Raw genomic sequence first — 16,797 nt, forward strand, 5'->3', positions numbered from 1 at the left:
TAGGTAAAAGTGACCTGCTCTAGGAGTGGGGAAAGCTATTAGACATGGAACTCTGCTCAAACCTGGGGTGAGGGGAAACCAGGTTAAAATGTAATTAGGAAATGTTTAACAAAATAAATAAAGGTACAATGCAACATAGATAATGTTAATTTGTGGTTTTCTAAGTCAGTTTTGAGTTTGATACCAGGGAATGATCAGTCCATTCCCTCCATCTAATCATCAGACTTGGTTTTCCAAGCAATGCACACAGGGAATAGAACTTCAGCATTTACATCCTTTATAAGGGAATACAATTCATTCATTCCCTTGACTTTCAGTCAATATTTACTCCTGTACACAAGGCTGGAATTCTAAAAGATAACTCTTAGATTCTTCCTAATCCTGAATCAGCCCCCTCCCTCCTTAAAGCTATGGATGGGATTATTTTAAGGGAATTAGATTTCTCTGCTTTTTGGGATGTTACCAAAAGGTCTCAAGACTAGCAAAGTAGGGTCTATTTTTTTCCCTTTTGTTTTAATAAGCATTTCTACTAATGTTCTTGTTTGATTTTTTTTTTTTTTACTTCTCTACTTACTGAAGTACAGTGCCTTTTGGCACAGAGTTTGGAGCTGAAGAAATAGAATTTTCCTTGTTTTTCCCCTAAGGGGATTGGTTTGAGTCTGGGGAGTAGTAACTGTTTAATTGAATATTAAATAGAAAGGGGAGTCTAGCATTTTGGGGAGACCTTGATTTATACGATTTGAATCCAGACCCATGTTTACTTTCACATGCTTAGGTATTTTATTTGTCAGGTTGTTTTTTATTTTTCTTAAAGAGTTGGAGTTAAGTGACTTGTTCAGGGTCACACAGATAGAACATATAAAGGGTCTGAGGGCTCATTTGAATTTAAGGGCTGGAACTCTATCCACATCTGGCTGCTACAATACTATGTATTTGGATATAAAAATAAATTTCTGTTTTTGGATCCCTGAAATCTTTTTTTATATGTTTTCTAGTATTTCCTCACTTAATTGTCTTTAGAAGTTCTGTTTTGAACAATTCAATAATCAAAATATGTGTTGCTCTCAGGGGTTGATTCTGTAAAAAAGTATATTTAGGAAATACAAATTTAAAAGCTGAATCAGTCCCCTCCCTCCTTGTAGCTATGGATGGAATTATCTCCTGGGAGTTGGACTTGTGTGTTTTTTGGGGTGTTACTGAAAGGTCTTGAGCTGAGAAAGTAGAGCTTATTTTTTCCCCTTTTGTTTCAATATGCATTTCTACTATAAACTACCCAATATTTCCTGTTCTTGTTTGATTTTTTAAAAAAAGTGTACTTCCATTCATTGTTTCCATGTGACTTCCTATCCCTTTTACGGTAAAGAAGGTTAAAATCCACGACAATTTATGGGCTATCTCTGGGGAAAAGGAAGTACATTTCACTGTTGAAAAGCACTTAAAAAAAGAAAACCTTACTTATCTTGAATAAAGGAAATTTTAACAGCTCTGAGGCTATTTCCTCACCCAACGTGGGTTCCAAAAGAATGACTCTGCAAATGTAGAAAATTGCTTGGATTCTAGACTTTTATAAGGAGGGATATTCAGCTCAGAGACACAAGAGGATTCTCTGGGATAGAATGAAGACCATTGATTATGTTTTTAAATTTTTAATGAAATCAGTTTTCCAACTTGAAATCCATCCTTTGATGCCATGGCATCAAATTCACTTACCTGCCATCAGAACATGAGACTCCATTCCATGTACCTGACATCAGAACACGAGATGGGATCCTTTAAAATGTATTCCTGCAAGGCAAGATTAAAACCACTTATAGTATTGAGTTAATCCAGAATATTGAGTTTGAATTCTCCTCTTGCAGTCCCATTCAACGGGCATTTATTAAGCACCTGCTGTGTACTAAATATTATTTCAGTTGCTGAAAGAGAAAAATGCATGCAACCATCCTTGCCATCAAGGATAGAGGCTTTAATATTAATAACTACAGTAACAGTGACTGACATTTCTGTAACACTTTGAGGTTTGCAGAATAATTTGCAGACATTTGATCAAATGAGATAATGCATGTAAATTACCATGCTAACCATAAAGCATTCAACAAAAGTCTTAGGGCTTTAACCGCTTTAAGCTTTAATAAAACTGTAATGTAAAATTGAAAAATGAATCAAGACAGATTTTTTTATTGGCTTGGAGAGGGGGAAGGTAAATGAGGGAAGGAGAAATAAATTTGGAATTCAAAATCTTACCAAAAAGTATGTTGAAAACTATCTTTACACGTGATTGGAAAAATAAAATGCTATTGAATTCAAAAGAAAAAAAGATTTTTGGTAGATTATGTATAAAAGTTAGCTATTATCTTGGTAATTCTATAAACTTAGTGTATGATAGGTCTAAAAATTCTCATTTAATTGATGAGAAAATGGAGGCATAATATGGTTTATTAAGACTTGCCCATAGTCACATAGCTGATGGATATTGGAGCTTCAAGTTCTGTAGCTCTGTGGGCCCCACAGTAAATAATAAATGTTCACAATGACTCCATGTCATCAAGAAGAAGGTAAATTGTGTTCAGTATGTTATGTTAAAAGAAGCAGGCACACATGTAGCAGATTTGAGAAAATTGGTTATCAAAAGTAGATCATATGAGTTTTGCATTTACAGGGCGAGCTTCAGGTTGTAAGGAACATCTCATTTCCTGACCATTTGGTACAGATGTAGTGTTACTATACAAGGTGTGAGCCCACATTGGGCCCACATGAGTGAAGGTATGGAGAAAGGAACTGAAAATGTGATAGATTCTCTGGTGGTTTTAAGTCATGGTCCCGTGAGTCCAAAGATTTCCTTTGGTTCTTGTGATGTGTCCTGAATATGGATCATTTTCATATGGAGAAAATGGGCATATTTCTTTTTTTTAATTTTTAATAGCTTTTTATTTACAAGTTATATGCATGGGTAATTTTACAGCATTGACAATTGCCTACCTTTTTGTTCCAATTTTTCCCCTCCTTCCCTCTACCCCCTCTCACAGATGGCAGGATGACCAATACATGTTAAATATATTAAAGTACAAATTAAATACAAAATAAGTATACAAAAATGGGCATATTTCTTATATATTCAAAATTGCTTTTGAAACATTGGGCTAGTTGGGTTCTGTTAGAAAAGGTACGCTCCTTCTGGAAGACAGGTTTCTCCAATCTCATTTGGGAGAAAAAAGTTGGTCCAAAATGGAAATTTACTGTGAGAAAGTCCCTTCCAAAGTAACCCACATGGGGTTGTTTCTCGCTCACAAAGACCAGAAAAACAGAAATGACTTTGCTGGGAAGTAAGTGAGGGGACAGACTTTTTAAAAAGTTGGGCTTTGAAATACTGGACCGCACATCTGTTTTGAAAGGTGTCTTTGTCTTAAAGATACAGATGTTTGTTTTTCACTGCTTGACCACATTGCATACCTCTGGCCAGGGCCTGGGTTTAGCAGATGTTGGATTGAACAGGTCTCATTCAGTCCATTTTATTGGGGGGAGGGGGAACCCTATTGAGATGAAGCTGATTAAACAACATTTACAGCAATTACTTTCTTTTTACTAACTTCTCAGCAGTGCCCCATGGGGTGGGAGAGTTTTATGTAATATGATAGAGGCAGATTATTTTCTATAAATGTAGCGTGATGAAGTTAATTAACCTCTTATTTCATTTTTCATAAAACTACTGTCCTTTAGAAGATATAATTTCCTAAATAGACTTAAAGATGATGAGAAGCAATAAATAGAAGTATGTATAGAATAATTTTACATACATAGAATAATTTTACATAAATACATAATAAATATATATTTATACATATGCCAGTGTATATGTAAAATTATTCTATACATACTTCTATATACCAGTAATATATGTGTATACATATACCAATTTGTGGCCATGGGCAAATTATTTACCTATTTAACTCTAACAAAAGTTGATCAACATTGATGGAGGGACTTTCCACATTAGAAGTTCTGGATTATTTTGTGGTACATATTGAAAAACTGAATTTGTGAAGTCCCTCAAACACTTTATTACGTTATATACTTTCAAACTGGCTTCTTGGATTCATGCTCAAATTTTTGGCATACAAATCTATAGTTCAAAAATATAGTCGCAATAAAAAAGTTCCAACCTGTTCATAAGACTTCAAGCCCTGAATGCAAGGATTGTGGGAGATAATATGTCCCCTTTGGTTGGGCTAAGATGTTTCCATAAGTGGGATTGATCAAGACTAAAGGATCTAGAGGATTCATTAATCCATGAGTCTTTAGAATCAGAAGATTCATTAAAGGTTGTTTTGAAAAATAAAAAGGCTTTTGAGGATGGGATATGCTAATGGAAAAGGAGAGTGGGTTGGAAGAGATTTTTCAAATTAGCCTGGAAGTAAAAGAAAAAAAACAACCCAGATTTGTTAAGCTGTGAAAACACCCCTCAGAAAGCATCAGAACCTTAGGCTTCAATACAGGTCAGTTCAACTAACACTTAGCCAGGTCTGGTCTTTGCCAGGCCCTGGCATTGCTAGACATGGCAGATGCAGACTGAAAGAAAGCGGGCCCTGCCTTCCTAGCATTCTGTTGTGGGTAGATGGAAAAACAACATAAAAAGATAAATAAATACTGCACATGTACTTAGCAAACTGAAAGCAATGTCTTTCTTTTTTTTAAATAGTATTTTATTTTTCCAAATATATGCAAAGATAGTTTTCAACATTCACCTTTGCAAAACCTTTCACTTTTTCCTTCCCTTTCTGCCCCTCTCTTCCCTTCCCAAGACAACAAGTAATCCAATAGAGGTTAAACATGTGTAATTCTGCTAAATATATTTTCATATTCATCATGCTGCTCAAGAAAAATCAGACCAAAAGGGGAGAAAAACAGGAAAGGAAAAAAAGCAAGGAAACAAACAGCAACATCATGAAGGTGAAAATAATATGTAAAGCTATTTCCATGAGAGAGTGTAGGAAGGATATTACTTTTTACAAAGAGCAAGAAAGGCTTTGTGTTAGGAGGTGACTTTAACCCTTGAAGGAGGCTAGATATTGGAGGAGGTAGAGCATTTAAGGTGTAGAGGACATCTCTGTGAACTGGTGCTTCATGGGACAGAGTGCTTGGGAGATGTGGGTACCAATCCAGTACTTATTTTCTTTGTATGTTATAAGCAAATTATTGAATTTCTCTCCTCACCTATAAATTGAGGGTAACAGGACCTCCCTCACAGAGATATAGTGAGGATCCAACAAGATATTAAGTAAATAAAGTGCTTTATAGATTTTCAAGAACCAGGGAAATTAGCCATTGATACTAATATTAAAGTGATCCGTGGATGTTGAGAGTTACTGCTACGATGTACCCATAGGCATCTCTGAGCTGAGAGAGGATGCTCATGAATCTTGGTGCAAAGGGATTGCTTATCTGGGAGTCCCCTGAGTCTGAGCAACCCAACACTTCAGTCTTTACCTTTTACTTGGCTTCTTTCTTTGGCTTAGAATGAGGAAGAACAAAGTAAAGAAAGCATAAGTTTTGGTTCTCTTCTTCTCTCATGAGTAACACAGATTAGCAAAATCTCTTTGATGGTTTCATAAGAAAAAGAAATCTGTCCCGTTGACTGAAGAGATATTAGCATTGTACACAGTGTACCCCTTCCAGTCAAAGCAATGGAATCAACACACCTTGTCACCCATAGATTTATCACGTTAAAAAAATGTGTCACCAAACAGGGTGAGATTATAGCAGCCTGTTCTCTGCATGGTTTCTTTGGCAACAGAACCAAACTGAGATAAATCTGGATGGTTGACCTTTGTGTTTAGACATTGTAGATTTAGAACTTCAAGCAAAGGATTTTAGCATAGATTAACTAGTAAAGTTCAACTCTCCCTACTCCAGAACCAGCATTAAAGGACCTACCTTTAATAAAAGCACATAACGAAACAACTAAACCTAGACTTAATCTTTAGTATAACATTTAATAAATAACAACTTGTTTGATTTATAATGTTAATATTTAAGTTTAGTTGTATATAATTTTTATTGTGCCATGAAGGAAAACATTTGATGTGAATATATGGCTTTTATGCATCTGACCTTTTTTTTTTCCAGTTTTTCCTCTCATTTTGTCAGTTTTCAAATTTTTTTCTTTTTAAAAATATTTTTTCAATTACTTGTAAAGACAAGTCCTCAAACTTTTTAAAAATACTATTTCATTTATTTCCCAATTATATGTAAAGACAAGTTTTTGAGTTTTTTAAAAAATAGATTTTTAAATTAATTTTATTTGTTCTGTTAACTGAATTAATAGTTAATTAAATTTATTAATTTTGAAATTTCAGCAGCATCTTTAATTAGTATCACTGTGAACAATCCTTGATGAAGTTTTCCCCTTGACATCACCCCTAGCCCGATCCCGCTTGAAATTCTGTGTTCCCAATCCTCTCCCCACTCCCAACTTTGTGCCTCCAGATTCACTGTCATTGGAAAAGTGACATCTTAAATCACGCGCTTTCCCTGTTTTGATAGAGGCAGGAAGTTGGACAATATGAAGACTTGGAATGGTTTGTTAGTGTTGAGAGCATCAAAGGGAGAGGTCACGTGGAAAGGGAAACTCAGCTTTCTTAGGATCCTGAATTATGGAGTTAGAGAAGCGATCAGCTCTGGCTTTTTCTTCCCAGGCGCGGGGTCACCAGCCTCTTGGTCAGCTTATTAATGGGGTAACGTTCCCCATCCGGCCCAATCTCATGAACTTTTGTGTAAACAAAGATGTGTTTATTGAAATAACAGCCTCATCCCCAAGTTATAGTTCTAGCAGGATCTCGGCGGTCACTTGGGCCGGCCCCTCATTGCATAGATGAGGAAGCGGAGGTTTAGAGATCTAAGAGATTTGTCCAAGTTTAAATAAGGTCATAAGAGCTCCTCATCTTCTTCCCTCCATACTGCAGCTCAGCCAGAGTCTAAGATAACACCCTCTGGACTCTCATTCAGGACCTCTGGTCTTTCTCCTGGGTACCATGGAGCAGCCTTTGCCCTGTGGCCCCCTTGTCCTCTGAGTGACTCCTTCCTGGGGCCTGCCATTGAGGAAGGATCCCCTCACTCTTGGATTCCCTCCCCACTCCTCACAAGCCACCTTTGCCCAACCTCCCAAATATGTGCTGTCTTCCCCCATTAAAATGGTAGCTCCGGGAAGGCAGGGAACGTCTCTGTAATTTTTTTTTTCTTGGTATCAGTGCTTAGGCTTATGGCTGACACATAGCAAGAATTTAAGAAATGCTGATTCTATTTTTGTCTGTCTGTTTATTTACCCATCTATCAGTGCATCTATTTATCTACTTATCTGTCTGTCTGTCTATGTATCTATCCACCTATGCATCTATCTATATTTCTATCTATCTACATTTCTATTATCTGTCTGCATTTCTGTTCATCCAGCTATGCCTCTATCTGTGCATCTATCTATATATCTGCCTCTCTGCCTGTCTGTGTATCTATTCATCTATCCATCCATCCATCCATCCATCCATCTGTCTGTCTGTTCATCCGTCCGTCCATCCATCTATCCCTCTTTCTATCTATCCATCCATTTGTCCTTCTTTCTGTATATCTATCTATCTATCCAACAATTCCTATCTTTTTTTCTTATTTTAGTAGACTACCTTTACTGCCTTGGTTTTAGAAATGTAGAGACCCAATGCTCCGGAAGGTTCCTTAGAGAACATTCTCCTTTTACAGATCAGGACATCTTCAGTTGGGTAAGAAGATATTATAAGCAGAGCTGGGTACTCAAACGCAGATTCTCTGACTGCAAAAAAAAAAAAAAAAAAAAAAAAGTCATTTTTATTATAGGGTTGGAAGAAACTCTAGAAAAGACACATCATAATACAAAGAGGAACCTGAATTATTCTTTCTTATCTTTTGCAAATGCCAGCATTCACTAAGAGAAACTTAGCTGATGTTGGGATTTATAAGTTGTACTGCACAAGTCATCCTTAGTGTATTTTCACTCTAATGGCCTTATAATAAAAGTTTTTCATAAAAACTTTGCTCTTGCATTATTTTCACAAACCATTTGAGAGGAGTAATCAATCAGTGGGCATTTAACAAGTACTTTCTATGGATTTTCTTCAAATATTTTCATTTTATTACCATTATTTTATTTAATAATTATACTTTAATTCATTTTTTTAAACATCGAGTTCCTGATTCTTGACTTTCTTCCTACCTTTCATTTTATTGTTAAAAATATTGAACCCAAACTTTTTGGGGGACAGGAGAATAAAACCTCTGAAAAACATTTTTTTTACTGTCTCCAACCCCATTCTCTTCCCCAGCCTTGGGGGCCCTTGCAAGGGAGTTGCTAGTTTTCACTGATTAAAATTCTTTTTTTCTGTTCTTCTTTTTTCTTTTTCCCTCTAGAGTTAGGGCAGGCACCTTGGCCCTTTCACAAGAGGCCTGGATAATCTCCTTCCAATCAGGAAGAGCCTTCTTTTGGCAACCTGCCTGCTAAGGTCACTTTATTCCCCGATTTTGAAGCTCTTTGTTTTTTCTCCTTAGGTTTTGTGTGTGTGTGTGTGTGTGTGTGGTTGCACATGTATGCAAAACATACATTGTTTATGCAATTTTAAAAAACAGATTGTCTGGAGATTACACATCCCAAGAAGTTTAGCAACTTCTAGTGGTTTTAGAAAATGTTTTCTGAAAGTGTTTCTCCTCTTCTTTCTGAGCATTTAAAAACACAACAGAAAGGTTTATAAACACAGTCACACGTTGATTTCCACATAATAGTAATATATTTATAGACTTGACTTCTTGGAAGTGGGGGGGTGGTAGAATGGTTTGGGGTTCAGACAGTGGAAGCCAGGAGGGTGGGGAGACAAACAGGTGATGAGCAGCTTCTAAGAAGTTGCATTATTGAAACATCCCACTGCTTCTTTCCTGGAAACGGACGCCCTAAGATTTAGGAATATTCCGCTGTGCATTTATTTCCCTTAGATGGCTAGCTAGCCCCATTCTGCCCATGTTTTATATTTTTGAAAAATGTCAGTGGGGGAGGGGGAGAGGGGTTGAGGGGGGATCCTTTTATGGTTTAAGAGTGGGACGTTCCCAAGCCCCATCCCAGATGGGCCGTAGAACTGCCGAGGTGTAACTTGAGACCTTCCAAACACAAGCACATGGAGTATGTACACCCTCTGGGGACTTCTCAGCCCAACCCTTTCCAGGTGTGCATTTTTTTTTTTTTTTGGGTCTTTTTCATTTTCTTTTAGTTTTTATTTTTGCATCAAATCCTCATGTTCCTAAAATTCCAACTCATAAAAACCAATTAAGTTAGATTGTGTTATAGGATGAGAAACCATGAGGTCCCTGTCGGTGTAGATTCCATCATCCCATGGGGGCCAGAGGGATTTTCAGCTTAAAAGCAGGGGCTGAATCCCACAGTCTGTGGGAGTTTGTCCCTCTTTGCAGCTGACAGCATTGCAGAATTCCCTCTGGGGCCATAAGAGAAACTACATTAGCCAATGTTGTTGTTCGAATGAAATCCCCCACTGTTATGGGCTGGTCCCAAGCTATACGATTACACCACCCCCCCCTCCTCCCTTGCCTCATGATTACATTTATTATAGCTGAACACACGTTCCTCATTAGTATCTTGGGTAATAGGGGAAATCAGAGGGCTGAAAATTAGGCAGAATAGGTACCAGATGTTTGTATTAGCTTGTCATGCATCTGTATTCAGAACGTTTAAGGATCATATTTATCGAATCTGAAAATTACTTAATTCACTGCCTCTCATTGGACAGTGGTCCTCCCCCAGATGATTTTATTCTCTTGCAAGAAGTGGGATATTAATCTCTCCTTGTAGGAAGGATTAGGTTTAAAGAGTGGGCAGCAATGGCATCAATTTCCCCCTGCCCCCCCCCCCAAAAAAAAAAAATCTGCATTCTCTCCAGGCTCAGGGCTGGTCTGTAATCAGTCCTAAGAAATGGGTGGTGCTCCTGGCTGAGGTTGGAAGCCTGCTTTGGATCTAAAAGGCCGGAACAAAAGGCAGAGGCCTTTTTTATATTTCCTTACTTGCATTTGTGGAGAGGGTAGGCTAAAGGGAAGTCTCCTTATGGCATCATGAAACAAGAAAGACTGGGAGAGTAGGATTTATAATCAATAAACAATAAGCATCGATTAAGTTCTTACTGTTTGCTAAGCACTGTGCTATCAATATCAACTTCTGGCACCGTGAAACCAGAAAGACTGGGAGAGTAAAATTTATAATCAGTAAACAATAAGCATCCATTAATTTCTCATTGTTTGCTAAGTACTGTGCTATCAATAAAAAACCCAACCTTTATGAAGTATTTATTATGTGCCAGGACCTGTGCTAAGTGTTGGGGATACAAAAAGAGGCAAAAGACAGTTCTTGTGTTCAAGAATCTTACAATCTAATGGGGTTGACAACGTACAAATAAATATGTAAAAACAAGCTATATACAACATGAATAGAAAATAATTAAGAAAGAGAAGACACTAGAATGTAGAGAGACTGGGAAAAACTTAGTGGGAAAGATGGGATTTTAGCTGGGGAATAAATAGCATTGGGAAGTACTGAGAAAAGCAAAAATATGGTTTTTGGGGGTGAATTTCACATCTGACAACACAGGCTGGATCTAATTGGCTTTTATGAATCAGAACATTAAGAAGTGGGAGGTTTTGCACAAAAAGTCAAATCTCTAGAAGAAAATGAAAAAGATAAAAAATGACTTCATAAGATTATAGAATTAGAGAGATCATCAAGGAAAACTGAAAGGGACCTCCAGGTGTTCTAGTTCAACCCATTCATTTTACAGAAGAAGCAGCAGATTCATTGGGATGAGGAGACTCCAGAGTTGGCTAGGCTGGTACCTTAGTACATACAGCGCTGGCATCTGAGGCAGAAAGGGAAGGGTTCAGATTTTCTCTTAAAATACTTATAAGTTGTCTGACTTCCTGGAGATTCATTTAATCCTGATGTGCCTCAGTTTCTCATCTGTAAAAATGGAGATGACAATGGTATCCACCTCCCAGGGTTCTTGTGAGAATAAAAATAAAATTATATATATATAATAAGTTGCTTTGGAAAGTTTAAGGCACCATATAAACACTGTCATTATTCCCACTATCACTCAAGTCATTTATAAGGGGGTGGCAGTTGTGTAGTCTGTCCTGGCCAGGCCACATTTGAAGTTTAGGTCACATTTTAATTAGGACATTGATAGAGGCTTGTCAGAAGAGGAGATCCAAGAAAACAGGTCATTGAGTCCATCCCAAATGAAGATGGATTGATGGAACCAGGGCAGTTCAGCCTGGAGAAAAGGCTGGGACTCTTTTTGCCTTTGTTTGTCCAGCACTTTGCCCAGTGTCTGGCACATAGTAGGTCCTTAATATTAATTATTCAATCAAATATTAATTGATTGTATTTATACATAATTATCCATGTGTGTTTATCCTTGAGAGATCAGAGACTCACTCTCGTTTGCCTTTCTTTGTATCCCCAGAACTTTACACGGTGCCTGGCACATAGTAGGTCCTTAATTGATTGGCTAATTGATTGTATTTGTATATAATTGTCCATGTGTTTTTCTCCTTGAGAGAGCAGGGACTCTCATTTGCCTTTCTTTGTATCCCCAAAGCTTTACAGCATCTAGTTCATAGGTCCTTAATACATGCTTATTGACAGTACTGACCATGGTCCGGAGAGATTAGATGTATCCTGTTTGGCCCCAGAGAACAGAACCGGGAGCAATGGGTGGACTTTGGAAACAGGCCGATTTTGGCTTCTAGTCAAGAAAAACTTCCCAATAATAAGAGCTCTCCAAAAATGTAGGGCTGCTCTGGGAGTTGGCAGGTCCTCAAGCAAGGTGGTGACCAAGGTTCTCTTGGGATGGAGAGGAAGGAGAAGGTTCCTTCAACTCTGCAATTCTGATTCCTCAGAAGAACTCCATCAGGGTCTGCTGCCTACAATGAGGAAGGTGGGAAGGGAGGAGGAGGCTGGGCTCCAGAAGCCAGAGCCCCCCAAGCTTACGTGTGGGGGCCACAAAGTTGGACAGTGATCAGTCCAGGTGCTTTTGTGCCCTCTCAGGTAACGAGGTGCTCACCCCAGCAAACTTGGGACCTGAGTGTTCCTAGTTCCCGAGCTTGCTTGATTAGTGACAGGCCAAACCCTTGCTGGTAAAAATAAGGAGATTTCCTGCCATCCTGTGAACGGGTCCTGGAGTAACATTGCTGTTTATAGAATAAAGAATTGGACTTGCCTCTAGACCAGGTGTTGATCCATGAGGTCGGGGGATAGATTTCAGGGGGCTTGAGAACTTGAATGGGAAAAACTACAACTTTATTTGAATAGCATTGGCTTCCTTCTTAATTCTATGCATTTTCAAGTATGTACTTAATAACATGATCTTGAGAAAAAGGTCCATTGACTTCTCCAAGACTGAAGAAAACTTTTTTCTATGGGGAAAAAAAAATTGGACTACTGTTCTAGACCTTCTTGGTCAAATTTAGGGCCATCAATATGAGGTGGGGGCCAGAGGCAGGAGGGGGTTCAAAGAGTACCTAGGACCAGGATGTGGTTACAGGAGAAGTGGAGGTTGTTCTGAAGCAGGGGACTGTTCTAAGGCAACGCAAAAGTAGACAGGATGAGGTTGAGGGCAGGATGTGTGTGTGTGTGTGTGTGTGTGTGTGTGTGTGTGTGTGTTTGGGGGGGGTGGGAAAATGCAGTATTTTAAATACCACCTAGAGAGGTGTAGGGCAATGTGTGGTATTCAGGAAAGGGGAGAAAAACAAGTGTGTTTCCTGCCTTCGATAGCTTTCGAGGGTGGGGGGAGCCCCGTGGGTCTGGTTGTTTAGCAACCAGAAGTGCCATCTCCCTCATTTCAGGATCATTTCTCTTCTCCGAACTGAAGATTTGATACAAGTGATGGGGATGGTAAAGAGCGTGAGGGCAGAGCTTGGAGGAAAGCATGGGAACCCACGAAGAAATGGGGAAAGAATGAGCAGAGAAAGACCTTCAGCACTGGACGGCAGCTGGGGCAATAAGAAGAGCAGCAGTGTATTCTAAGTGACCTGGGAGAGATCCGAAGGAAGCCTGGAAAAATGGGAGAGGCGGTTTTTGTTATTTTGTAAAATCTGCTGAGGCCATTGTGGGTAGTGTGGATAGAGACCTGGATTCAAGTTCTACTTCTAATGGATTGGCCATGTGACTCTGGCCAAGTTGCATATTCTTAACTGTGGACTTGTTACATCTATCTATCTGTCTTTCTGTTTATCTATCTTTTCTTTTTCTTTCTTTCTTTCTTTCCTTTCTTTCTTTCTTTCTTTCTTTCTTTCTTTCTTTCTTTCTTTCTTTCTTTCTTTCTTTCTTTCTTTCTCTTTCATTCTTTCTTTTCTTTCCCTTCCTTCCTTCCTTCCTTCCTTCCTTCCTTCCTTCCTTCCTTCCTTCCTTCCTTCCTTCCTTCCTTCCTTCCTTCCTTCTCTTCTTTTCCTTCCTTTTCTTCTTTTCCTTCCTTTTTTTCTTTCGCCCTATTTCCATTTATTTGCCAGGGATGGGGGAAGAAGGAGTGAGGCATTAGTGAGGGACTAGCTAGGTCAATGTAAATTATAGATCTCTGTCTAGATTTTGTTCTGATAAGCGGCTGTCCAAGCTGTAAAACATTTTTGGCTGTGCTTTGAATGGTTTATTTAGCATGGATAGGATCATGACAAATTTATGGCATTAAGATGAAAATGCACAGCTCAGCACAGACATCCCAACAACACCATGGAGACACCAGAACTGCATGGGGGAAACTTTGCTCTCGAGTCCTCCAGTATTAGACATACAAGACCTCCCATGAGCCCTGGCAAACGAGCTGTGCGGGAAATGTTTGCCTTGTTTTAGCGAGCCGCTGGATGGAGACTAACTGCGCCATACTGGCTCTTGCTGCCATTTTCCCTTTCTCGCCACCTCGCATTGTCTCCCAGCATGACACAGGGTGCCTCTGATTGTTGGAAAAAGTCATTCGCCTCATGGCATAAACCAGATAGCTGCTATTGGGGTAGATAATTTTGGTCAGCTCTGAAACAGATTTGACAAATGCCGGGTCTGCTTATGGCCTTGGGACAGTGGGCTGGTGCTGGCCCAACACCTGTGTTGTCTTTGTTCTGTGAGGGCAACATCAACAAGATGAAACGTTTTTGGAAGATATCAAGTTTAACACATCATCTTTTTTATTATTAAAGCTTTTTATTTTCAAGACACATGCATAGATAATTTTCAACCCTCACCCTTGCAAAATCTTGTGTTCCAAAATTTTTCCATCCTCTCCCCCACCCTCTCCCTCAGATGGCAAGTAATCCAATATATGTTATTCATGTGCAATTCTTCTACATGTATTTCCACAATTATCATGCTGCACAAGAAAAATCAGATCAAAAAGGGGGAAAATGAGAAAGAAAACAAATTGCAAGCAAACAACAACAAAAAAGTGAAAATACATGTTGTGATATTAACTTTGGACCTTGCCCAAGGTCACATTGGCCATCAGTTCCAGATGAATTGTCCCTCTTCATTGGAGGGAGCTTCCATCCAGGGAACCCCCATCATGGATAAAGCCTCAGCTCTGCAAACTCCATCCTCCCAGTTAAGCAACCAAAAAACATCCACAACCACATAGACAGATATTGGGGCCTTTCTCGCCATTCAATCAGGCAAACATAGTGAAAAAAAGACTGGAGCTGGATGGAATGAGAAAGAAGTATGGGAGAATTTCTCACATCAACTACAGGAAGGATTTTTTTTTACATGGCAAAGCCATGATTCAGTCTCAGGACCTCAAAGTAGGCATTTTCTGTGTGTATCTCTTGGATATTGTGAGGAGGTAGCCAGCGTGGGTGATCCTTTGACCAAGGAATTCTGTAGATAGACTTTGAGAGTGAAAAACAAAAACAAAAACAAATAAGGCAACTAGATGGTGAAGTGGTTAGCTTCCTAGCTGTGTGACCCTGGACAAGTCACTTCTCCCTGTCTGCCAAAGTTTCCTCATCTGTAAAATGGACTGGAGAAGGAAATGGCCAACCACTTCAGGATCTTTGCTAAGAAAATCCCAAATGGGGTCATGAAGAGTTGGGGGTGACTGAAATAACTGAATAACAAAGATACTCAATAAAAACCTCATCCACATGGGCCAGAGGTCAGTTGTTAATAGGCTTTTAAAAATGCTTACAATGTCCTCAGCATCTTGTGAAGCTCTTGCTAGATATAAATAGAATCAAACAAGATGGTTTTCAAGATGTTTGAAGTCTAATGTGGGAAGACAGTATATTTGGAAACGTTGTGAATGAGGAAGGGCATCTATAGGGGTTGTGGGTAAGAAGCAAGACTTAGGGCAGAGAGCTCAGGCAAGAGGGAAAGCTGGGGTTCTTTCTCAAATGGTGGTCAGAAGAGGGAGTCCCCAGTGAGGGAGGGTCCCAGGACAATCAGTTCTGTAGGAGGTTTGTTATCTCTTCCATGTGGATTTGGGTGCCTCCTTCCATTGGTGTAAATCTTCTTAAACTTTTCCCATTCACAACCCATTTTTGCCTGAGAGATTTTTATGTGACCCTAGGTATATAGGTTTATAAAATAGGCATACAAATCAAATTACTGAAACTTACCAATACAAATTACAAACTAATTACTGCTAATAACTTAAATTACTGATAATGAATCCTGAAGAAATTTATTTTAAAAGAATTATTTGGTATACATATTATTTTGCCATTTATTAAAATTGAAAGCATACTAATGAGCTGGATAGGCTTGTTACTTTTACATAAAAAATTAAATCTTGTTGGAATAAATTGCCCAATTTTTCATGACTGCCACATTCAATTACATGACCCCACGTGAGGTTGTGATCCACAGTTTAAGAAATTTTGGTATTGATCATTGCCCATCCACACTTGTGTGATCCTTATTTTTATTCTGTTCCTCTCCTGTAGAGACAGTCCCCAACAGGCTGGAGACCTCCTTTAATGACTTTTTTATATGTTTTGTGGGAACTGATGGAACTTGAATTTAATGCAGCACTTAATCAATATTTGCCAAATTAATGAGTGTATTTGAATGTATTATGTAAATCGATGAATAAATATATTTGTTTCTAGGAGTTTTTTTTTTTCTAATATCCATTCTGGAGGGAGGAGGAGAGAAGTTCTTTTGATGTTTGGGAGGAGACCTATACAAATGTCAAATGGGGAGTGTTCTTGCCCAGAGGAATTTTATGTAGTATTATGAGCCAAAAGGGGGATAAAAAAAATCATTCAAAAGAAATGAAACATATTGGTTTCTTAGAAAAATAGTTTAGTCATTCTCTCTTTATGTTGGAAATACTAACCCCCCATTGTCATCCTCTGGCCAAGCTAAGTTGGCAGTGGCTGGAGGACCCAAAAGCAGATTCTTCATCCCAAGAGGATGCATGTTTCTGAGTTTGGAGGAGTTCTGATCTTTCTGAGCTGAATGTGTATATTTGTCCCCACCTCTCCGCAGGTCCTGTGCCTCCGACAGAATGTGTCCTCTCCCCTGTCAACTCCTCACACCCCGTCCAAGCTCTGTTGGAGAGTTTCACTGCCTTGTCCGGCTGTGCGAGCCGGGGCACAATCAGTCTTCCTCAGGAGGTACATGTCCTGAATCTCCGGAATCCTGGTGAAGGACCTGGCCTGCCCGAGAGAGAGGTAGGGTGGATGTCTTCACTGTGTGTTCATTAGCCAACAGATTTTTTTTTTTTTAAACTAGAGGGT

The 16,797-nt window shown here is 38.9% G+C and overlaps 1 protein-coding gene across 4 annotated transcripts in view; it reads left to right on the forward strand.

Moving 5' to 3' along the window:
* TGFBR3 (transforming growth factor beta receptor 3) overlaps positions 1–16,797 on the forward strand; it is a 215,004-nt gene that overhangs the window by 68,380 nt on the left and 129,827 nt on the right. For all 4 annotated transcript variants that reach the window (XR_004234299.1, XM_031969337.1, XM_031969335.1 and 1 more), the window contains exon 3: positions 16,547–16,731. Coding sequence is in view for 3 of the 4 variants with exons in the window: in XM_031969337.1 (XP_031825197.1) it covers positions 16,547–16,731 (185 nt within the window). In the remaining variant the exon portion in view is untranslated. The remainder of the gene's footprint in view (positions 1–16,546; positions 16,732–16,797) is intronic.

The sequence above is a fragment of the Sarcophilus harrisii genome, chromosome 4 (genome assembly GCF_902635505.1).
Source record: "Sarcophilus harrisii chromosome 4, mSarHar1.11, whole genome shotgun sequence".
NCBI lineage: Eukaryota > Metazoa > Chordata > Mammalia > Dasyuromorphia > Dasyuridae > Sarcophilus > Sarcophilus harrisii.